Source organism: Leptopilina heterotoma, unplaced genomic scaffold, assembly GCF_015476425.1.
Source record: "Leptopilina heterotoma isolate Lh14 unplaced genomic scaffold, ASM1547642v1 Lhet_0, whole genome shotgun sequence".
In the NCBI taxonomy this organism is placed as follows: Eukaryota; Metazoa; Arthropoda; class Insecta; order Hymenoptera; family Figitidae; genus Leptopilina; species Leptopilina heterotoma.
The window spans coordinates 1828891-1854494 of NW_025110811.1; the positions used below are offsets into that span (position 1 = coordinate 1828891).

The 25604-nt window shown below is 25.5% G+C and overlaps 1 protein-coding gene and 1 long non-coding RNA gene across 5 annotated transcripts in view; one reads left to right on the forward strand and one right to left on the reverse strand.

Moving 5' to 3' along the window:
* LOC122497565 overlaps positions 1 to 25604 on the forward strand; it is a 242112-nt gene that overhangs the window by 204929 nt on the left and 11579 nt on the right. For 3 of the 4 annotated variants that reach the window (XM_043608585.1, XM_043623679.1, XM_043628665.1), the window contains one exon: positions 23180 to 23314. In XM_043608585.1, the coding sequence (XP_043464520.1) occupies positions 23180 to 23314 (135 nt within the window). Of the gene's footprint in view, positions 1 to 17088; positions 18915 to 23179; positions 23315 to 25604 lie in introns of those variants that run through there. The other variant, XM_043616073.1, reaches the window with a different exon arrangement.
* LOC122499740 overlaps positions 1 to 25604 on the reverse strand; it is a 59526-nt gene that overhangs the window by 15636 nt on the left and 18286 nt on the right. The window lies entirely within an intron of this gene.

Here is a 25604-nt window from a genome sequence, read left to right on the forward strand (position 1 = left end):
TCAAACTTCTACTTCTTCTACTTCTTCTACTTCAACTCACTGATGACTTAAAAAAATCATATTACAACGAATTGATACCAAAAATACGGATCAAATAAAAAAATGCTCCAAAAATTTTAGCATCAATTTGATCCATTTTAGTATTAATTTGACACTTTCAAGAAAAGTAAAATTTCTTTCTACAAGGACTACAAGTACAATTAAAATTGATAATACCTATATTTTCTCATGTGTTATTTTACTATACACTTACTATATAGTACGGTTACGTATCGATAGGACGCGCTGCTGTAACGGACCTCTGGACCACGACTCGAGGTCCTTTCTCCCGCGAGATTCTTGGAGCTCAACGCTGATTGGTTAAGAGTGCTTCGAAGGTTCTTGAGCCAAAGTTGTACTCGTTTTATTGTTAGCAAAGATTGGCTCTGACCTTTGTTCAACTCTACCACAGCAAAGCTTCATCTAGCCAAACATTATTTTCTATCATTTCATTCTCAATCCCTTGAAAAAACCCATCACCTACTTCTCTAATTTTTCAGTTGTCGATCAAATAATTCCTTGTAATTTACCAATTACTCTCGGAAAAGTTTTTACAATGGAAAAGAATTTATATCCTTTCTTCACTGTGCGTCAAATTTTATCATTCTTGTTAGCTGAAGCTAACTTCTACTTTTCTAGTTCGTTTCTTATTTTTGAACATCATTTTGGACAATTTTTCATTTTAGGTTCTTAAATTTTATCATTCTTTACTTTTCACCTTTCTTCACTTCATTTTTATTTCTTCAATTTTCTAATAGCTAACAAGAATGATAAAATTCGACGCGCAGTGAAGAAAGGTGCAGTGAAGATGATAAATGTTAAGAACCAAAAATTGAAAATTGGTCAAAATTATGTTAGCTAATAAGAATGTAAGCTAACAAGGATGATGAAACTTGTCGCGCAGTGAAGAAAGGTACAGTGAAGAAGATAACATTTATGAACCTCAAATTAAAAATTATCCAAAACACTGTTCAAACAGGATTACAAAGCAAAAATTTTAATAAAATTCTTGGCAAAATTTCAATTATTTTCCAAAACTTTTCTCAATTCAATCAAATTTTTTACAGAGATTCAATTATTTTTAATACAATTTTAATCTAATTTCTCGAAAAATGAAATTATTTTAAAAAATTTTATTGAAATTCGTCAAAGAAATTCAATTATTTTAAAAAGCCTTCCTATAATTTATTTATTTGAATTTAAGTATTATTGTCAATACAATTTTAATTAAATCTCTTAAAAGAATTAAAATATTTTCAAAAATTTTAATGAAATTTTTTTTAACAATTTAATTTTTTTCATAATAATTTTATTTATTTATAACATTTTTACGGGCAATGTTAATAAAATTCTTCATAGAAAAAGAAATTTTAGTTAATTTCAAAAATTTGCCAAAATTCAATTATTTTCAATGTCTACTATTTCAATAAAATTTTACAAAAGAATTCAATTATTTAAAAATAAATTTTAATAAAATTCGTCTCAAGAATTCAATTATTTTCAAAAATAATATAATTCTTCGCAGGAATTCAATTATTTTCCAATTAAAAATCCTCGTCAAGATTTCAATTATGTTTATTATTTTAGCAAAATTCTTTGCCAAAATTCAATTATTTTTAAAAATTTTAATAAAATTCTTGGCAAAATTTCAATTGTTTTCAAAAATTTTTCAAAAGAATTCAATTATTAAAAACATTCAATTATTTTCTAAACTTTTCATAATTTTCTTCGCAGACAATCAATTATTGTTGAAAAATATAATACAATTCTAAGCAAGAATTCAATTATCATTATAAATAACAAAATTCTTCGCAGAAATTCAATTATTTTCAGAAATTACAATATTTTCAACATGATTCAATTATTCTCAAACACTTTATAAACTTCTTCGGAGAAATTCAATTATTTTATAATTTTTAATAATTCTCGTCAAAATTTCAATTACTTTAATAAATAACAAAATTCAATTATTATTCAATATTCAATTATTATTGGAAAATGTAATACTATTCTTGGCAAAAATTCAATTATCATTATAAATAACAAAATTCTTCGTAGAAATTCAATTATGTTCAAAATTAACAATGTTTTTATCTGGAATTCAATTATTTCCAAAAATAACACAATTTTTATCAGGAATTCAATTATTTTCAAAAATAACAATATTTTTAGCTGGAATTCAATTATTTTCAAAAATTAAATAAAATTCTTCGCAGAAATCCAATTATTTTTAAAAATTTACAAAAATTCTCATCAAAATTTCAATTATCTTTATAAATAATAAATTTTTTCTCCGAAATTCAATTATTTTCAAAACTTTTAATAAATTCCTTGGCAGAATTTCAATTATTATTTTTAATACAATTTTCATCAAAAATTCATAAATTTCTCGAAAAATGCAATTACTCTTAAAAATTTCATTAAAATTTGTCAAGAGATTTCAATTATTTAAAAATTTGTCGATAAAATTCTTTATAAAAATTCAATTTTAAGAAACATTCAATTGTTTAATAAAATATTTATTTTTATACTAAAATAATTGAATTCTCGTAGAATTTTCTAATAAATATTGATTTAAAAATGAATTTCAAATTAAAATTTTTGTAAATTTAAAATTTTCATACTTTTAATTAAGAATTCTATAGAATTAATTTTTCATCAATAAGTTTAATGGAATTTTTTTTAATTATTCGAAGTTTTTAATTTCTAATATATTTAATTGAAGAATGTCGCAGAATAATCGAAATTTCGTAAAATTAAATTGTAAACAAAAGAATTTGAAAGTTCACAAAGAACTTTTTCAAGAATTATTAAAAACAAATTGAAGAATTTTAGTTGAAATTTCTAGAAATGAATAATCGTAATGATGAAAATAATTTTTGAAGAAGTTACAGTAACAAAGTAGCAAGTTTTATAATAATATTCTCATTATTGAATTTAAAATTTTTGAATATCTTAATTTCTAGAAAAAAAATAGTGATTAAATATTTTTATTTAAAAATGAAGTTATTTTTATCTATTTATTTATAGGATTTTAAAACGAAAATTATTCAAAAACATCAATAACTTAATTATTATTTTTTTTTTAAATAAAATGAATGTTTGTGAAAATCTTAATTCTTATCTGAAAAATTTGACTTTCAGTGAAGAAAGGTATACATACAGTGAAGAAAGATGCATAAGAACCTAAAATGAAGAATTAGTCATAAAATGATCTAAGAAACGAACTTTTAGAACTGTTGTCAAAGTCAATTAATTAAATGTTAATTAATTTTCATGAAGAAGAGGGAATAATTTTCGCAGGTGATTTGAATTGGCAGAGACGTCGTCGTTGATGGCTCCCTAAGAGTTTAAAACATGAGTTGCAAAGTAGGTAAGCACATTTGAAATTCCCTCCGATTCTCACGGGGTTAATTAGTAATCTTTGCAAGCTAATTGTACTTGGCTAGAAAGAGAGAATATATATCTTGACTTCACACGAGCTTCTCGAGAACACTATACACCGGATAACCTTCTAACGGAAGCAGTTCCACTTTTGCCAGCAGAGAGTAGAGATCCTCATCCCCTTCAACATCAGATCGTTTCAAAATTATATCGCAAATTAATTCCTACGTAATTCCGAAAAAAAATCCGTTCGTCATCGTTTTACTCATAATTTTCTGATTCACTATGCAGGGAAAACGGATTTGAAAGTTTATGCAGATCCGGGATGAAATCGCTTTACAAAAAAGATTATTTTTACTTTCTATAGCTGTGTGCTCTAATGGATTCAAAAATTTATTTTTATACCTTTTCTCAAGGTATAAAATAATAATAATGATAATGGATTCAAAAATTTATTTTTATACCTTTTCTCAAGGCACAAAATAATAATAATGATAATGGATTCAAAAATTCATTTTTATACCTTTTCTCAAGGATCAAGTTCGACTTTATCTTTTTAAAAACTCAAGATTTGAAAAATATTAATATTCGAAATACGATACTATTTGTCCCTCTTTGTATTTGTTCGCGTTTAAAAACCTACAAATAACAATGAAACGTCCACTTTTTTGTCCTTAAATTTTTTTTTTACTTGATAATGACCATTGCAAATGAAAAATTTATGTTCATGTTTCGTTCGTGCTGAGGATGTTAAATGTGACTTAAAAACCGGAACCGTACGAAGCACCTAAGACTAAGAGACAATTGAACTAAAATTTTGAGAAGCCCTCCTAGAGGGCCAGAAGTTATTGTGTATCTGGACCAAAGAAAATCTACCTGTTACTCTCAAACACGGCAGGTAGTTTGGTCCTAAAATAGAATAGGGATAGAAAAAAACAGGTTTGACTGGATACACACAAGTGATGGGGAACTAAAAATATCCAAGGGCTCGAATCCCTTTTATTCTATTCTCCATTTTAGAAAAATTCATTCCCCTCTTTCTCTCTCTACCTGTAGAGATGAACTCTTAAGATGAACGTACAACAATATTATCGCACGTGTTCATCTTAAAGTTCTTTCTCTCTTTCTCTCTCACAAATTTTTTCGTCTCGATTTCACTTCAGATGGGCTCGCTCAATTTTCAAAAAATAAAAAATTAACTCCTGCCTCATAAATTTTTTTTTCCGAAATAACTTTTCCAGATTTATTTCAATTTTATTCTGGAGTTGCTCCACTATTGACCCCCCGTGTGGAAAAGTGAGGTGGGCCCACGGTGGGTCCCAGGTGGGCTTCCCAGGTTCTAGGTGGGTCCCAGCAGGGATGGCCCAGGTGGGCGATTCCTTGGCTTGTAACGGTGAATCCAGCCACAGCCCACCTAGGAAAAATCCAGCTGGGGCCCATAGATTTAGTTTTCATTCAAATTAATGAATAAATTGTTTATTAATAACAAATAAGTCGAATTATAAATAAATAACGTTATTATTTAACGATTTTTACTTTTTTTAATGAAATTGTGACCAAAAGCAAATTCATAAATAATGTTAGCATATATATGGGAATTAATATATATCCTTTCATTCATAAATTAAAAATTTATAAAAAAATTAGAAATTTGTTAATTAAATTATTAAACGGTATATATAATCACTAAATTGCATACTTATACGAATACAATGCAGAAAAATCGGAATAAACGCAAACCTAAGAAACAAATAAAATTTAACGCACGCGGGGATTGAACCTACGACCTACGGACTACTAGACTAACGCCCTAACCACTATACTACGGAGACTAACTACTGAACACCGACGTTTTATTGTCAGTGACTTGTTAATCTGCTGTAATGATTCAATAAAGCACTTACTGACACGAATACACCGTAACAAATAAATAATTTAATAATAATTATAACAATATTATTAATGTAATAAGAACGATAAATATTCTTAAAATAATATTTATATTATTATGAAAAAAATATATCAATACATTTTTATTAAAAATGTGTTTTTTATTGTTTACAATCATTATAAACATTAATTTGTTGGTCTAAAAAAAAAAATTTTTTTTAGTTTGGACTTAGAAATTTTTACTAATTAATTATGTGGACATTACATAAAAAAAATATTGTGAATACATTTTTGTTAAAAACACGTTTTTTCTTAATCTAAGTCATTATAAACATTAATTTTTTGTTGAAAAAAAAATTTTTAGGTTTGGACTTAGAAATTTTTACTTATATAATTATTGATGTGGGTCCTCAAAAACTGGGAAGCCCAGGTAGGGCCCAGCTCACGCCCACTTATAATATTATTTCGCCTGACCGGAACCCACCGTGAGTGGGTCAATAGACAAACTCTAAAATGCTTCCGTAAAATGTTAACATGTTTGTCAATTGTCAATTCATGTACGAAGATGACCATAATTACATCAAAGTTTTATTATTAAATGTTAAAGAAAAACTAAACTATTTAATAATTTTCACTGTAAACGATTTTTGTTATTATATATAATAAATTTTACTAATGTTATATTGCAGTCGTTATTGTTTAAATAAATAATTGTTGTTAATTAGTAACTCCTGACACTAGCTTCCAGAAAGATGCAGTTTTTTTCTAATTTTGCAATTAACTAATTCGAACCACATGAAATAAAAATAATTTAAGGTTTTAACAATTCAAAAATTGTTTAAACAAATGATTGTTGTTATTTACTAATTTTTGACACAAAGCACCTAAAAAAATGCAGTTTCTTTTTAATTTTATATTTAACTAATCTGAAAAGTATGAAATAACAGTATTTTATGATTTAAACAGTTCAGAAATTGTTTAAACAAATAATTGTTATTGTTTATTAACTTTTAATACAAACAATCCAGAAACTTGCAGTTTCTTTCTAATTTTACAATTACTACTACTCTGATTAACTAATTGCAAAATAAGAAAAAACTTCATTCTTCTAGATGCTATGTGTCAAGAGTTAGTAAATAACAACAATTATTTGTTTAAACATTTGATAAATTGTTAAAATTAAAATCATAAAACATCCGAATGATTTACTATTTACATTAGTTAATTGCAAAATTAGGAAAAAACTGCAAGTTTCTAAGTTATGTGTATCAAAAGTTAATAAATAACAACAATAATTTGTTTAAACAATTTCTTAATTGTTAAAACCATAAATTATCTTTATTTTATGTTGTTCGTATTACTTAATTGCAAAATTAGGAAAAAAATTGCAAGTTTCTAAGTTATGTGTATCAAAAGTTAATAAATAACAACAATCATTTGTTTAAACAATTTCTGAATTGTTAAAACCATAAATTTTCTTTATTTTATGTCGTTCCTATTAGTTAATTGCAAAATTAGGAAAAAAAATTGCAAGTTTCTAAGTTATGTGTATCAAAAGTTATTAAATAACAACAATTATTTGTTTAAACAATTATTAAAATGTATTAAAAACCGTTATACCTTGATGAGTTAATTATTAAATAAATAAATTCAGCTGGAACAACTTTAAAATTTCAATAAAACTAAATGTCTGTTAGTGTAGTACAATAAAAGTTTATAATTATTGACAATAATAAATTGTTTAAAATAATAATGATTATTATTATTATGAATTAATTGTAGAATGATTTATTGTGAATAGTTATATTTAATTTTCAGACTTTTTCTATTATAATGTTAATATTTTTATGAAAATGGGAAGCCCAGGTGGGGCCCAGCTGGCTCCCAGTTTTTAACTGGGCTAACTTGGGCAGATTTCCACACGGGCCCCTAAGGAAAAATTTGTAAATAATAATTGTCGATGACAGTACGTGAAGCTAAAACTGGCAGCAACTTAATTTTAGAAATTAAATTTTTAAAGCAATTTCAAAAATAATAGAAAGTAGAAATTTTTAATTCAAATTTATTTTTCATAAAAATAAAATTTGAATTGAAATATAGTTTCAATATTCTTATAACTGTAATAATCGTATATTCTGACAAAGGAAATTCAGAGAAAAGTCAGGGATTTTTATTAAAAGTAGAAATTATTTAATGGATAATTTTACTTAAATATTTCAAAATTAATTCAACTTGAAAATAGTTGCATTCAATTTGAAATTTTATAAACATTCAATGTTGAATGAATTTAATTAGAAATTTTAATGAACTAAGACTTTTGAAAAATTTTAATAATTCAATAGCTTCCACCGAAATAAGTTAAATTTGTATATATATATATATTTAATTAATTATTAAAAATAATAAATTTATGGAAGAATTTTAGTTTGAAACACTAAAAAATTTAAATTTTGAAAAAGTTACAAATAATTGCAAAAATTCCATTATTTTCAAAAATTGAAAAATTCAACTATCACAAAATTCAATTATGTTCAAAATTAAAAAAAAAAAATCTTGTCCGAATCCCCATTATCTTTATGAATAATAAAATTCTTCTTCGAAATTCAATTATTTTCAAAAAATTTTTGTTTATCCTCGTCAAAATTTCAATTAACTCTATAAATAGAAAAATTCTTCTGGAAAATTCAATTATTTTCATCAATTTTAATAAAATTCTTCTGGAAAATTCAAATATTTTCATGAATTTTAATAGAATTCTTTTGGAAAATTCAAATATTTTCAGAAATTTTAATAAAATTAATTATTTATTTTTATAAAATTCTTCTCGAAAATTCAATTATTTTCTGGAATTTTAATAAATTTCTTTGCAAAATTCAATTATTTTCATGAATTTTAATCAAATTCGTTGCAAAATTCAATTATTTTAAAGAATTTTAATAAAATTCTTCTCGAAAATTCAATTATTTTCTGGAATTTTATTCATTGCAAAATTCAATTATTTTCAGGAATTTTAATAAATTTCTTTGCAAAATTCAATTATTTTCAGTAATTTTAATCAAATTCGTTGCAAAATTCAATTATTGTCATAAATAACAATATTCATCTCAAGAATTCAATTATTTTCAGAACAATTTTAAAAATCCTCTTCCAGATTTCAATTATTTTTATAAATAGCAAAATTCATAGCCAAAATTCAATTATTTTCATAAATAATAAAACTCATTCCAGAATTTCAATTATTTTTAATATGATTTTAATCAAATTCCTCGAAAAATACAATTATTCTTAAAAATTTTATTAAAATTCGTCAAAAGAATTCAATTATTTAAAATTTTGTTGCTAAAATTCTTTATTAGAATTTAATTTTGAAAAAAATTTAATTATTCAATAAACAATTTACTTTTATATTTAAATAATTTAATTCTCTCAGAGTTTTCTAATAAAAATTGATTTAAAATCGAATTTTTCTCTAAATTTTAGATAATAATTGAATATGAAAATAATTTTGAACAAGTTACAGTTACAATAATAATTAAATATTTATTTATAAAAGAAGTTATTGATGTTTTCAAATAATATTACAATCAAAGAAATTCGTAAGTACAGCAGAACATTTTTTTGATTAAAATTTTTTTGTTTATTTATTATTTATTTTTATTTATTTATATTCAAAAATTTTCAATTTCATTTTCAATTAAAATTTGTAATTTTCAAATAGAATTTATAAACATTTTTTTTCTTTTATTTTTTTCAAAAAACTTTGAATTTTATTAAAAGAATTATATAATAAACAAAACGGGTATATTTTTCATTTGTTAATCATAATTTTTTTTTAAATTTTTTAATTTCTAATATCGTTTTATTATAAATCGTGAAAAAATACCTGTATTTTTTTGATTTGTCAAACAATATTTTTTAAAGAAAAAAAAAACAAAAGCATACACAAAACTAGCTTGAAACAGCGGACAGAATGAATGATATAATAAATAAATAAAATAATTCGAAGATTATTTTAAACTTAAATATTTTTTGTTTACTATACAAACATCAAAGTTTGAAAAATTCTGTGCTAGTAGCTTCTTAAAAAATATTTAACTTTAAAATTAAATTATAAAAATTATGTGAGTGACACTTTTTTGATTTTTCGATTCCTTCCAAAAATGAGAAATTCGAGAGAGAAAAAGCGAAAAATTTTGAGATAATAGTTTCTGATGCTAAATTTATATCTCTCGCTAAAGCGGAAGGAAGAGAAACGTGTGGAATTTCAAGAGGACACTTTGAAAGATTTCTCAGACTGGAAGATAGGTTTTTGCAGTTGGAGGGAGGTCCGGATGCAATTTCAAATTCCATGTCCATTTAATTTATTGTCGAGAGACTATATACATATATATATATATATATGGTCCAGTAGTAAGTGATGTGAGTTGGGATGAATCACCGAACACGAATTCCTCTTGTTGAGGTCTCGAAAATTTCCAGGTAATGAAGATACACCTATGCGTATAATATGAACTCGGTCTTCTTCTCACCTTCGGGCCTTAATTTTAGGGCTCGTGTTGAACCCCAAAAACCTCTTTCTATTTCGCACGTAGTGTCTGACATTTTTCAACTTCAACCCATATCCATTGAGAGAGAAGAATTTTAAATAGTTTTTGAATCATCATCATCGTTTTGTTCGCTCTCACGTTTTGTATTCATGGGGTGTTGAAATTTGCCAGGTATATAATAATAATAATAATAATAATAACAATAGAAAAATACTAGGAGTAATTATTCACTCAAAATTAAATCGATATTTCATATTTATAATTGAGGCTTTTGTAAACCTAACCCGTGTGGAAAAGTGAGGTGGGCCCACGGTGGGTCCCAGGTGGGCTTCCCAGGTTCTAGGTGGGTCCCAGCAGGGATGGCCCAGGTGGGCGATTCCTTGGCTTGTAACGGTGAATCCAGCCACAGCCCACCTAGGAAAAATCCAGCTGGGGCCCATAGATTTAGTTTTCATTCAAATTAATGAATAAATTGTTTATTAATAACAAATAAGTCGAATTATAAATAAATAACGTTATTATTTAACGATTTTTACTTTTTTTAATGAAATTGTGACCAAAAGCAAATTCATAAATAATGTTAGCATATATGTGGGAATTAATATATATCCTTTCATTTATAAATTAAAAATTTATAAAAAAATTAGAAATTTGTTAATTAAATTATTAAACGGTATATATAATCACTAAATTGCATACTTATACGAATACAATGCAGAAAAATCGGAATAAACGCAAACCTAAGAAACAAATAAAATTTAACGCACGCGGGGATTGAACCTACGACCTACGGACTACTAGACTAACGCCCTAACCACTATACTACGGAGACTAACTACTGAACACCGACGTTTTATTGTCAGTGACTTGTTGATCTGCTGTAATGATTCAATAAAGCACTTACTGACACGAATACACCGTAACAAATAAATAATTTAATAATAATTATAACAATATTATTAATGTAATAAGAACGATAAATATTCTTAAAATAATATTTATATTATTATGAAAAAAATATATCAATACATTTTTATTAAAAATGTGTTTTTTATTGTTTACAATCATTATAAACATTAATTTGTTGGTCTAAAAAAAAAAATTTTTTTTAGTTTGGACTTAGAAATTTTTACTAATTAATTATGTGGACATTACATAAAAAAAATATTGTGAATACATTTTTGTTAAAAACACGTTTTTTCTTAATCTAAGTCATTATAAACATTAATTTTTTGTTGAAAAAAAAATTTTTAGGTTTGGACTTAGAAATTTTTACTTATATAATTATTGATGTGGGTCCTCAAAAACTGGGAAGCCCAGGTAGGGCCCAGCTCACGCCCACTTATAATATTATTTCGCCTGACCGGAACCCACCGTGAGTGGGTCAATAGACAAACTCTAAAATGCTTCCGTAAAATGTTAACATGTTTGTCAATTGTCAATTCATGTACGAAGATGACCATAATTACATCAAAGTTTTATTATTAAATGTTAAAGAAAAACTAAACTATTTAATAATTTTCACTGTAAACGATTTTTGTTATTATATATAATAAATTTTACTAATGTTATATTGCAGTCGTTATTGTTTAAATAAATAATTGTTGTTAATTAGTAACTCCTGACACTAGCTTCCAGAAAGATGCAGTTTTTTTCTAATTTTGCAATTAACTAATTCGAACCACATGAAATAAAAATAATTTAAGGTTTTAACAATTCAAAAATTGTTTAAACAAATGATTGTTGTTATTTACTAATTTTTGACACAAAGCACCTAAAAAAATGCAGTTTCTTTTTAATTTTATATTTAACTAATCTGAAAAGTATGAAATAACAGTATTTTATGATTTAAACAGTTCAGAAATTGTTTAAACAAATAATTGTTATTGTTTATTAACTTTTAATACAAACAATCCAGAAACTTGCAGTTTCTTTCTAATTTTACAATTACTACTACTCTGATTAACTAATTGCAAAATAAGAAAAAACTTCATTCTTCTAGATGCTATGTGTCAAGAGTTAGTAAATAACAACAATTATTTGTTTAAACATTTGATAAATTGTTAAAATTAAAATCATAAAACATCCGAATGATTTACTATTTACATTAGTTAATTGCAAAATTAGGAAAAAACTGCAAGTTTCTAAGTTATGTGTATCAAAAGTTAATAAATAACAACAATAATTTGTTTAAACAATTTCTTAATTGTTAAAACCATAAATTATCTTTATTTTATGTTGTTCGTATTACTTAATTGCAAAATTAGGAAAAAAATTGCAAGTTTCTAAGTTATGTGTATCAAAAGTTAATAAATAACAACAATCATTTGTTTAAACAATTTCTGAATTGTTAAAACCATAAATTTTCTTTATTTTATGTCGTTCCTATTAGTTAATTGCAAAATTAGGAAAAAAAATTGCAAGTTTCTAAGTTATGTGTATCAAAAGTTATTAAATAACAACAATTATTTGTTTAAACAATTATTAAAATGTATTAAAAACCGTTATACCTTGATGAGTTAATTATTAAATAAATAAATTCAGCTGGAACAACTTTAAAATTTCAATAAAACTAAATGTCTGTTAGTGTAGTACAATAAAAGTTTATAATTATTGACAATAATAAATTGTTTAAAATAATAATGATTATTATTATTATGAATTAATTGTAGAATGATTTATTGTGAATAATTATATTTAATTTTCAGACTTTTTCTATTATAATGTTAATATTTTTATGAAAATGGGAAGCCCAGGTGGGGCCCAGCTGGCTCCCAGTTTTTAACTGGGCTAACTTGGGCAGATTTCCACACGGGAAGGCCTCATTTGTTCTATATTTTAATCCATAATCTGAGATTTATTCCTAAAAATTGTTCTACATTTTAATCTGTAACCTGAGATTTATTCCTAAAAATTGTTCTACATTCTAATCCGTAAAATTTATTCCTAAAAATTAAATCAATTTTAAAAATAGATTAAAGGGTTTGGAAAATTGAATATATTTAAAAAATTAAAGTATTATATTGCCTCCGTTATGATTTATTCCTGTTCGGTGTGGAATGCACATAATTGAACTTTCTTTTTTAAAATATATCGATATGCTAATTGTGTTTTGAGCTCGTTAGGAAACTGTTAATTATGTTGTAATTCGATTTTGACGAGTTGACATTAAAATAATTATTGTCATTATGAAAATTAGGTTGTTTTCATATTATTGGTTTTAAAAAGATAAGTCAAATTTTGTGATAGGATTTTCTATAAAATTGAAGTTATTTTTACCTTTTGTTTCTCTTTCTTACTATTCAGAATCAGATACAATTTTTAGTTTCACTTTTCAAGTAACTTTCTGTAATCAACTACAATTTATTAATTGTTTATTTTCGAGAAAATAAATGACCAAATTTTGATATTAAGCTTTTCAGAAATTCTAATCATTCCTCTCTCAGATGTTGTAATTTGCTAACTATTCAGATCGTAATTGTTGGTAATTAATCCAATTAACACACTCTTACAAAAGAAAATATTTTGCAAGTGTTGTCATTATTCCGCAACGGTTTTTCTTCTAAACAATTTGCATACAAGCTATTGTCTTTTTTTCTTCTTTCAAATAAATGCAATTAATTATAAAATGTTGTTATATTAAATGTTTTTAAAATTTCAAAAAGAAAAAATAATTTTATCTCCCTATTGAAAAATTGTACATATTTCCCGATAAAATGATGATTGAAATAATCTTCCCGGTTGCATTTAATCAAAAGAAACTTTATTATTGAAAACTTATAGGAAAAGCAACTACTCCCTCAAAAGAGATGTCTGAAATGCAAAGCATCGCAAACTTCTCACAATCTCTCATTATAATTAATAACTCCATCAACTCTTTTCATAGAACCTTGAAGAAGAAACGTTCTCGAGACTAGATGTAATATATATATATAGACAAAAAGAAAATACCTTATTCAATTTTCTAACTAAAAGTTGCATAAATAGAGAATCCAATGAAAATACCATTTGCGACGGAAGTGGACCAGGTTGAGCACCCAACCATGAATCCAGTAGATGAATATAACAATTTTTCAAGAACGTTGATACTACTATTATTATAACCATCGTACAATGCTACTCTATTGTATAAATTTTACGAGACAATTTCAATGAATGAAAATGAGGCAACTTGGAAAAAAAGTCCGAAAAAAAATATTCGGTGAATCAAATGCGGAGATAATTTTCTGTCGAAGAAGAAATTTTTAGAAATCGATGTCACATCATTTTCTGTTATTAGTATTACGACACATGACTTGACAAATTTAAATATACATTTTCTAGATACATTATACTATTAAGAACCATCTTCTCTAGATAGATTACTATCAAGAACTATCTTTTCAGGATAGTTTATAGGAACTATCTCAAGCTTCGTAATAGATAAATAATTTTCAACGTAAAGCCTTTTTGAAAAAAAAAAATTATACAAAAATTATTCTAAAAATTATTCAACTCTAATTCTTCTAGAATTCAATCACTTTTTTGTTGAAATTTTTAAATAAAATTATTCAGAACTTTAATCATTTTATTTCAAAGTAAAAAATTTAAATATTATTACAGTTTTACAACAAATAAAATTGTCAAAGACTTCGACTGCAATTTAAAAAATCTTCTGAAATTCAATTATTTCTAAAAATTCACACCATAACGCTTCTAATATTCAATAATTATTTACAATTTTAACTGAAAATCAATTTTAAATCAATTCTTATTACAAAGTTCAAGGAAAATTCAATTATTTAAATATAAAAATATTCAATTAATCAATACATTAAATTTATTGAATAATTGAATATTTCTTGAAATTTAATAACAATTAACAAATTATCTCTAAATTTTTTCAAATTGAATTATTTTGAAGAATTTTAATACAATTTTCAAAAATAAATGCATTTTTCGAAGAACTCATTTAAATTGTATTAAAAATAATTGAAATTAAATTAAATTAATTAAAGAATTGAATTCATGTGAAAATTTTATTATTTATGAAAATAATAGATAATAATGAGAAAAAAATCAAAATATTTGTGAAAATACAAATTTAATTGTTTCGAAAAAAATTTAAGCTCGTTCGAAAAATATAATTAAAATTATACTGAAAAAAATTGAATTCTTCTAAAGAGTTTATCACAAATTTTGTTACACTTTTGAAAAAATATTCGATCTAGAAATTTTATTCAAATTTTATCGAAAATAATTGAATTTATCCGACGATTTTTATAACTTATAAAACTAATTCAATTCTTGAGATGAATTTTATTAAAATATTTTTTAAATAATTGAATTCCTGAAAAGAATTTTGCTATTTATAAAAATAATTGAATTCTGACGAAGAATTTTTAAAAAATAATTTAATTCTTGGGAAGAATTTTAGAAAAATCTTTTTTATTAGGAATTTTTTTTTTTAAGAATTCACTTAAAACTGTTTCAAAAATAATTGAAGTTTGGCAACGAATTTTATAACAAATTTTTAAATATAATTTAATTTCAGATAAGAATTTTAGTATTTATAAAAAGTTTACTTAAAAATGTGTTGAAAATAATAATTATTAAATTCTAATAAACAAATTATAAAAATATTTGTTCAAATAGTTAATTCTTTCGAAAAATATAATAATATTTTTAGGAATAATTGCTTTTTTCGAGGAATTCATTAAAAATTTTATTCAAAATAATTGAAATCCTGCAATGGTTTTTATAACTTTTAAAAGTAATTAAATTTTTGCAACGAATTTTATTAAATTTTTTAAAAATAATTAAAATTCTGAGAAGAATTTTATTATTTATAAAAAATAATTTAATTTTTGCAAAGAACTTTATTAAATTTTTATAAACAATTAAATTCTTGTGAAGAGTTTGATAAAAATCTTTTTAAATAATTGATTTATTTCGAAGAATTTTAAGAAAATTGTGTTTTAAATAATTGAATTTTCTTGTGAAATTTTTTAAATAAAGGAAAGAATTAAATGATTCCAAAGAATTTTATTAAAATTGTTTTTTAAATAAATAAATTCTATTCGGAAATTTTTTTTATAAAAATACTAGATATTGAAAATAATTGTTGTATTTCGAAAAACTTGAAAATAATTGAATCATTTCAAATAATTTTATGAACGTTTTTAAAAATTGTTTCTAAGAATTTGATTTCAATTTTTGATAATAATTGAATTTTTCTAAAAATTAATTTAAAATTCTATTAAAAATAATTGAATTCTTGCAAAGAACTTTATTATTTATATAAAAATAATTGAAATCTTTGCGAAGAATTTTTTATTTATAAAAATAATTGAAATCTTTGCGAAGATCTTTATTATTTATAAAAAATAATTTAATTCATGCGAAGAACTTTATTGTAAATTTAACTAAAATTAACTAAAAATAATTGAATTCTTGCGAAGAACTTTATTATTTATAAAAATAATTGAAATCTTTGCAAATAATTTTTTATTTATAAAAATAATTGAATTCTTGCGAAGAACTTTATTGTAAATTTAACTAAAATTAACTAAAAATAAAATTAACTAAAAATAATTGAAATCTTTGAGAAGAACTTTATTTTTTATAAAAATAATCGAATTCTAGCGAATAATTTTGTAAAATTTCTTTTGAAATAATTGATTGTTTGCCAAATTCTAAAAAAACTATCAAAATAGTAGAAAATCGTAAAAAAAAACAATTAAATATTAAGTTTTATTAGATGAGTATACACAAAACCTGCTATCTAGAAAATGTATCTAAAATATCTATCCAAGAATTTTCTTCTTCCTCAACTTTAGGGTTCAGGTGTAAAATATCAAGGGATTCCAAGGATCAAAATTCTAGACACAATATCTATTATAAATATAAAACAAGAAGATAGAATTTTTGAGTCAAGAATGTTTTTTTTCGAGTATAGAGAATGTGTCTGTATTCATGATTCGAAAACTTCTTCGTGGACTACTCACAAACACAGAAAAAAAGACACTCACACTTATATACCTATACGAAATTATACAAAACGATCTCCCTCTCTTTTGGGCCTCGACTCGTACTCCAGGCACGTTGTTGGTTAGCACACGGTGAACGTAGGGCAAGTAACCGGATGACGTCATTGGCTTCAGGTCTATCTGGTAGGGGTTGAGTAGAGATCGGTGGTCCGTTTATACATGGTCAGGGGTGGGGGCGGTTCGCCAGCACTCGGCAAGTCGCTGCCATCAGGTACGCGCACCGTGTCTCGCTCTCCAGGTACGCTCAAACTTACCTGCTTTCGGTTTCTTCTCTAAATCCTCTCAATTCTTCAATTTCGATTTTAGTTTCAATTTCGATTCTCGGTACAATTTCAATTTTCGTTACAATTTCGATTTTCGTTACAATTTTAATTTCAATTCTAAGTTCAAGTTCAATTTTAATTGCGGTTGCAATTGTAATTTCAATTGCTTCAAAGTTGATGAAAAGTGGTTTTAAAAGTTGATAAAAAGTTGCTTCAAAAAGTTGATGAAAAGTTACTTCAAAAGTTGTTAATGATGTGAAGTACCACTTGTGGGTTCAATAGAGGATTAAAGTGATTGTGGTTGTAGTGCCCGTCAAGTGAAAGTGTCAAGTGGAATATGTTTAATTACGAAATGATTATTCAAAATAGTCGTAGTGGACTAACTTTGATCTTTCGTGACATTTGTGCTGAGGAAAGTGAAGAAAATCAGACCACGTGGCCAAATAGACAATAGCATCCGCCACCTGGATCTTTTATGCAATACCGTGCCATCCGTAGTTATTAACATTTACCGGATCTACCGATTTTTGATTCTTGATTTTCGATTTTTGTTTTTTATGTGCAAATGTGTTCACCAAGTGCAACTCATCCCACTTGGAATTAAACTAGAAAACAAACCGTTCAACTAGTTATCAAGATATTCATTTGATTCGAAAAGTTGTTTGAAAATTAGGTTCAAAACAGATTTTGAAAAGTGATTCAAAAACAGATTCGAAAACCCAAAAGTGTTGGCAACACCCAAGAGCATCTTGGAAGAAACGAGTTATTAATTTTTTCCAACAAGTTGTCTAGCAACGGTTTTCTGATTCTTCAGCTCGCTTTGACTACCGAGACACTCGACAAATCACAACTCTTCCTTGTTTCTTCATTCAGAGGTGGGAATAATGCTAATAATCTCGTACAGTCCGAGTTAAAAACCAAAGACGAGTTTTGGCGTTGAATAGTTGATGAGATTGCATTGAACGGAGATCGAGTCTGGATAAGGGACTTGTAGAAAGGGGAGCCTTGATAGTCTTTCCAAACATTCCTTCAATTTCAAGGATTTCCAAACCAAATTTACCTCTTGAATTCAAATCAACTGTCAATAACAACTTATTGCCAACAAATTTTGATTGATTGAATATCAAAGAAATAATTGAACAAAGAATTAATTCTTTCTTCAAATCAGTTTGTGTCAAGTTAGTTTGTTTCAAGTTTCAAATTTCAAACCTCTGCAAATAGAAAAGATAATGCTGACATCTTATCTTGCTAACGTGGCACGAGGACAAAGAAAAGCAAGGTGTTTGATTACCAGGGAGCGACAAGTGCCCGAAATGAGAGATTAGTCTCTGTAGGTCCAGAGAGACAAACAAATATATTCTTATCAAGTTTCCTGCGCTGAAAAATCAACAACGAGGCAGAAGAAAATTTATTCCAGAGATTTCGAAAGTCTTCTTGCTCTCTCCCCCACTCTGTTCGGACAAACTTTTCGGAGCACTGTCCCGTTAACCTACAACTTAACGGAAAGCGAGTTTTTGAAAGCTTGTTGATGAATGAATCAATCAGAAAAAAATTAATATGATCAATCATTGAGATTTTATGAGAAAGGGAAACAGAAAGAAAGAAAAATGCTCAAGTGGATTAAAGTTCGTCAGGATTCGTCCTCATCGACAATCGCCAAGAGCAATGACGAAACGGATGTTCAGCCAGTTAAGGAAGACGAAGATGATAGTGGAATGGAGAGGGAGGATTCACCCGCTGTTGATTTGAGTCTTCTCAAAAAAGTACGATATCCGCTAACAATTTTTTCTACTCTTGATTCTTTTTTACTAAAATTACTTACTAGTTCAATTTCGATTTTTAAAAATTAGGAAGAATTCCAAGGAATTCTTCCAAATTTTTAAAAATCGAAATTTAAAATAATTAGAAGCTTTGTCTTGAATATCAGATTTCGTTAGCATCTGAAAATGTTAGGAAGGTTCCCCAGGGAAATCGATAATTAATTTTTCAGGAAGTGAAGGTAGCTTCTGGCATATACAACAATTGAGCCCCCGCGGGCAATAACTCGATTTGCGCTCGGACGCAAGCGCTCGTACCAGTCGGGGAGCAGTGAGCGCCTCTGCGCCACTCACTGCCACCCGACTGGTATTAGAGAGTGCGTCCGAGCGCAGATCGAGTTATTGCCCGCGGGAGCTCAATTAGAGTAGAATTTTAGATAAATCGATTCGCTTTCGTTGAAAATGATTTCTCTCTCACTGCGGAAGTGAATTTCTGCTTGTTTTTTTCTCCTAATAAAGAATAAACCTGATATCTAAACGACATCCTTTAGGATCTGTATAATACTGAATTACTGACTTTTAAATAAAATATTTATAATTTTCAAATCAAACAAGTTCGCTAGGAATTGAAAAGCAGACATTTTGCTTCCCATATATGAATGCAAAGGAAGTTTATTCAGCTGGCTGTTTTTGTTACTTACATTGGGTCCCCATTTTCATTTCAATAAAAACTTTCTTCATTTCAATAATTTTTCCCCAGCTCTTTAGTGTATATACCTTATTCTCATTTTAATAACACTTTTTGTCGAACATTTTTTTTTCTGAAGCTCCTCTGACAAAGTGAATGCGCATAATTTCATAAAGTCAAATTAAAATTCATTTTTCTGTTAAATATTTAACAATTAGTAACTTTTTAGGTATTTGTACAAATATTACAAATATCACAAATATTACAAATATTTTTGTCAAATATTAAAAAGAGCTAATAGTTTTTATGCGGAAAATCTTTTATTACAAAATTTAACAAACTTATTTGATATCAGAAACCTAACAGAGAAATAATCTGTATATTAAATTTTGAAATAAAATGTCCTTTTCGAATTAAAACAAATTTTAATAAAGTTCTTGGAAAAAATTCAAAAAATTTTAATAAAATTCATTAAAACGATTCAATTATTTTCACAAATTTTCCGTAATCCAATGATTTTTAACTACTATTTAAATAAAATTGAATTTAAATAAAATTTCCAAAAGAATTCCATGTTTTTAATAAAATTCTTCGGAAACATTCAATTATTTTTATAAATAAAAAAATTTTCACAGGAATTCAATTATTTAAAACATAATTTTCCTAATTTCTTCGAAAAAAATCAATTATTTAAATATATTTTTATAAAATTCTTCGCAAGAATTCAGTTATTTTTATAAATAATAAAATTCTTCTCAGGAATTAAATTATTTTCTAAATAATTTAATAAAATTCTTTGAAAGAATTCAATTATTTTTTTATAAATATTAAGACTTATGGCAGGATTTCAATATATACAATATATACAATTTTCAAAGAATTGCGCGAAAAATGCAATTATTTAAAATGAGTTTGATATAATTTATTTATTAGAATTTAATCATTATTTTCAATTTCATTTTTAATTATATTTCTTGAAAGAATTTAATTATTTTCAAAAATTTTAATGAAATTCTTCGGAAAAATTCAATTCTTTTCTGAAATTTTTATAAAATTCTTCGCAAAGAATTCAATTATTTAAAAAAAAAATAATAAACTTCCCAAGAATTCAATTATTTTTAAAAATAATAAAATTCTTCTCAGGAATTCAATTATTTTTTAAAAATTTTAATAAAATTCTTTGCAAAAATTCAATTATTTTCATAAATAATAAAGTTCTTCGCAAGAATTCAATTATTTTTAGTTAATTTTAGTTAAATTTACAATAAAGTTCTTCGCATGAATTCAATTATTTTTTATAAATAATAAAGTTCTTCGCAAAAATTTTAATTATTTTTATAAATAAAAAATTCTTCGCAAAGATTTCAATTATTTTTATATAAATAATAAAGTTCTTTGCAAGAATTCAATTATTTTTAATAGAATTTTAAATTAATTTTTAGAAAAATTCAATTATTATCAAAAATTGAAATCAAATTCTTAGAAACAATTTTTAAAAACGTTCATAAAATTATTTGAAATGATTCAATTATTTTCAAGTTTTTCGAAATACAATTATTTTTAATATCTAGTATTTTTATAAAAAAAATTTCCAAATAGAATTTATTTATTTAAAAAACAATTTTAATAAAATTCTTTGGAATCATTTAATTCTTTCCTTTATTTAAAAAATTTCACAGGAATTCAATTATTTAAAACACAATTTTGTTAAAATTCTTCGAAATAAATCAATTATTTAAAAAGATTTTTATCAAACTCTTCACAAGGATTTAATTGTTTATAAAAATTTAATAAAGTTCTTTGCAAAAATTAAATTATTTTTTATAAATAATAAAATTTTTCTCAGAATTGTAATTATGTATTTTTAAAAAATTTAATAAAATTCGTTGCAAAAATTCAATTATTTTTATAAATTTTAAAACTCATTGCAGGATTTCAATTATTTTTAATACAATTTAAAATGAATTTTAATAACATTCTTTTGAAGGAATTCAATTATTTACAAAAAATTTAATGAAATTCTTCGAAAAAATTCAATTATCTTCACGGACAATAAAATATTCGCAGAAATTATTTTTTAATCTAATTAATCTAATTTTTAATCTAATTAAGAAATTATAAAAAAAATTGAGTCAAGTTTCATTTCTCGTTAGCTACTTTTTTACTATACTTTTTTCTGCCTTTAAACTACTTTTTGCTACTTTTTTTAAAATTAATTATCGAGTACGAAGCCTGTTAGACTATTTGATGTTAGCAACAAAATATAAATAGCTAAACAAAAAATAATAATTAATAGACAGCGAAAAGAAAAGATTAATAAAGCCACTTTTTTCGCTGCGACACTTAATATTTTGTAACAGACATCTTTTTTTATAACAGACTTAATAATAATTATAAATTTTGAAATAAAACCCCTGTATCATAATTATCTAAGTTTTGAATTCCATCATATATTCAATTTGCTTTGCTCTAATATAATGTGAATGAGTTTGAAAGAAGCAATTAAAGATTATAAGGACCGTGATGCATTAGGAGACTTGAGTTTTTTTAGAACCGGTTATAGGGAATATTGCAGCAAGAAGGCTTATAACCCTGACAGGTTGTATGCCCTGGAGGTACGAGAACCTACTTTCTACACGTGACCGATGCCCAGAGCTACTCTTATGGAACTCACATTTATACTTTTATACCCATACACTTGCGACACACATGAATTTTCAGTCATGTGTCGTAAGTATATACAAAAGTCTCCGAAGAAATAAATCTGATTGGATTCGATGCTTTTTAACACACATACACGTGTGTGTTTTTATCTATAATCCAAAAATGGAAATCGGAAGAAGAAAATGCGGAAGAATATATATCGAGAGATGGAGAAAGCTTCTCGTCTTCCGGAATCTAATCCGCATTTTTCTCCTTCAATTTTTCCCTCCAGAACACAGTAGAAGTAGAATCGATTTTCAAAAACTTAAGAAATGATGTATCGTCTTGAATGACATTCGTTTTTTTTTGTATTATTATAAATGGAATCATTATTGGTTTGGAGAAAGATTGACGCATTTCGAAATGCATAATGGATCTTTGGGATAACAACATTAATCCTTTTGTGTATAGATGTAAAATTTGATCCGTCCATATACTGATGGAATCATAAAAAACTGATGGAATTTTTAAGATATAAAAAAAGATGATTTGGATATTTGTATTGCATAAAAGAATGTTGTCCATGGAGAAAATATTGTTACCTTTAACTAATAGTTTAGGGAATATTGTTCCTTTAACTAATAGTTTAAGGAGTATTGTCCCTTTAACTACAGGGCTTAAGGAATATTGTTCCTAAAGTTTAAAGGAACTAAATGGAAAACATCCTTTGACTTTATTATTCTTACTGCATCTTTTGTGTACTATTTTTTTGTCTATTATTTTGAATTTGTCGTTTTTTGACAACTAGAGCAAAATTCTAGGACTCTTGGTCAAAAACGAATAGTCCTTGTGATGCTTGTGATGCTTGTGATACCATTCTTCCTGAGAGCTCTTTAGATTCTTAAGATGTATTGAACACGTCGTTTCTTTTGTGTTACAGGACCTGTTCTCCCAGCTGCAGTTTTCGCAAGAAAGCGCATTACCACCAGACGCTTTGCGTCGAGCCCTCGCTGAGAGCTTCCTCGATCAGCAAAGGTTTCAGCTCGGTTTTATGGATGACGCTGCCGAATGCTTTGTAAGTATTAGTTCCACGAAAAACACTATTACCAGAATTTTTGAAAAGTTGCTTTCTTTAAATCCCCTTTCAATGCTATTTGTTTGTTGTGTCCTCTAACATTACATTCCCATGATGATCCAATTAGATTTCCTCTAAAGACTCTAAAGAGTCTAAAGTGCATCGAAAAACGTTTAAATCCTTAAAAATCACCATTTCCCTCCTAGAAATCACTATTTACCTCAGAGCTTTTCCAAGGATGTCAAATTGAGACAAAAAACATATCAAAAGTGTTGCATCGCAACACTTTTGATATGTTTTTTGTCTCAATTTGACATCCCTGGAAAACCTGCCACTATTTACCTATTTATAAGCAGAAAACTATTCGCATTCTGTAAAATAAAGAAATTATTTCATTGCTGGATTACAAGCATCAATTAAAAGAATTCTTGCTTCATTGGAGTTTGAAACATTTTTTTCCCGTAAGTTTATTAGAAAAATAAATATGTAAATTCCTCTTACTAGTAATGATCTCATCCTCCTGACGATTCAAGGCTTTCAAACTGTTTCAAGAAAAACTCTCTTCTATCTTCTCCAATTATCTCATTTATTATAAACCCCGAGGATCTTTTTTTTCAACTCTACCATCCTTAATCTTTTTCTCTTTTCACTATCCTTAATCTCCCAGAAAATATATAACTCATTTTCCATTTGGAAATCATTTTCCGATCCTTAGGAAAGTATCAAGAAACGATAATTAACAGAAACTCTAGAAGAAGAATTTTCAAAAAGGAAATGTCAATTAAGAGACGAATTTGTCAAAAAGTGCTATACTTGAAACTTTTAAGGATTAAAATCTAAGTTTCAAGTATAGCGATAGTTTTAATTTTTAATCTTTTTTTTTTTGTATTTTGTTTTTGTAGTTTGTTTTTGTTCCAAGAATAATGAGTTAAGCGCACGTGTAGTGGCATTCACTTGGAGAGCAATCGCTCAAATACCAACGACAGACTACTTTCTCGTTTATATATCGCGAGCGCAGTTTTTGTCTAGTGTGCATTAATTTGAGTCCAAGACCACTCCTCTTATCGGGTTGACTGCGCGCGATAAGAACAAGGACAGTAACAATTATCATTCCGTTATCCTGCGCACTGTGTGCAAAATTACTCGTTTGACACCATACTCTAAACTGTTATTTAAACATTTCATACTCTACAGTATATACTTCCTTCTTTATCAAGAAAGTACCTCGAGCTACTAATCATTATAGATCAGAATATTAATTATTTCCTTGATATTGAAAAAGAATATTCTACTTATGCATTTAAATTGAAAGTTTCAAATATTTTTTTAAATATATGCTTCGGATGGACTTTAAAACCAAAAAAAAAAAAAAAAAATTCTAATTATGAAATTAAAAATCGAAGTTCAAAATCTTTTTTTAAATACAATGGAATTTAAAACCCGACAAAAAAATTTTTTAGTCGATTCCATAATTACAGGTCTCTGATACTATGACTATCTTTTACTGTTTTCCACTATTTTCAAAAAATGCGACGTTTTTCGACTTATTTTTAAATATTGCGACTCTTTAGACTTTTCTTTCAAATATTCCAACAAAATATCATATTTTTAGTATAAAATGCAACTTATTTCAATTTTTATCTACTGTAAAAAATAAGTGGACAAATCTATGAAAAATTATTTTTTAATAACTTTTCTAATTAAATTTTCAAAATATACATATAAAAAAATTTTGAATAATTGAATCTTTATAAAATTTAATTGAAAAGAATTGATTTTCTTTCAAGTATTTTATTTACAATTTTTGAAAATTTTAATTTTGAATAATTGCATTTTTATAAAATTTAATTGAAATTGATTTTTATTCAAGCATTTTATTTCCAATTTTAAAAAATCAACAACTATTTTAATTGTAAATATTTGAAATTTATTGATTATTTCGAAATTTTATTGAAAAATCTTCAAGTGTAAATTCAAGCATTAAAATTTGTTAAATTCACTTTTGTTGACTTATTAAAATTGCGGAGCATATCTTCATATTTATAATTAAAATTCTTCAATTTGATTATTTTTTTATATTTTTCCAAAATTCAATTATTTTTCAAAGATTTTACCAAATTTCAATTGTTTGGAAATCTTTTAATTGTAAATACTTCAAAAATTATTGTCTGTCAAAAATTATTTTAAAATATGTTTAAAAAATTTTAAGAATTTATTTATAATGAATTTTTGAAAATCTTGGAATTTTAGAAAACTCTTTGAAACTTTAGGAAAAAAGAGCAGTTACAGT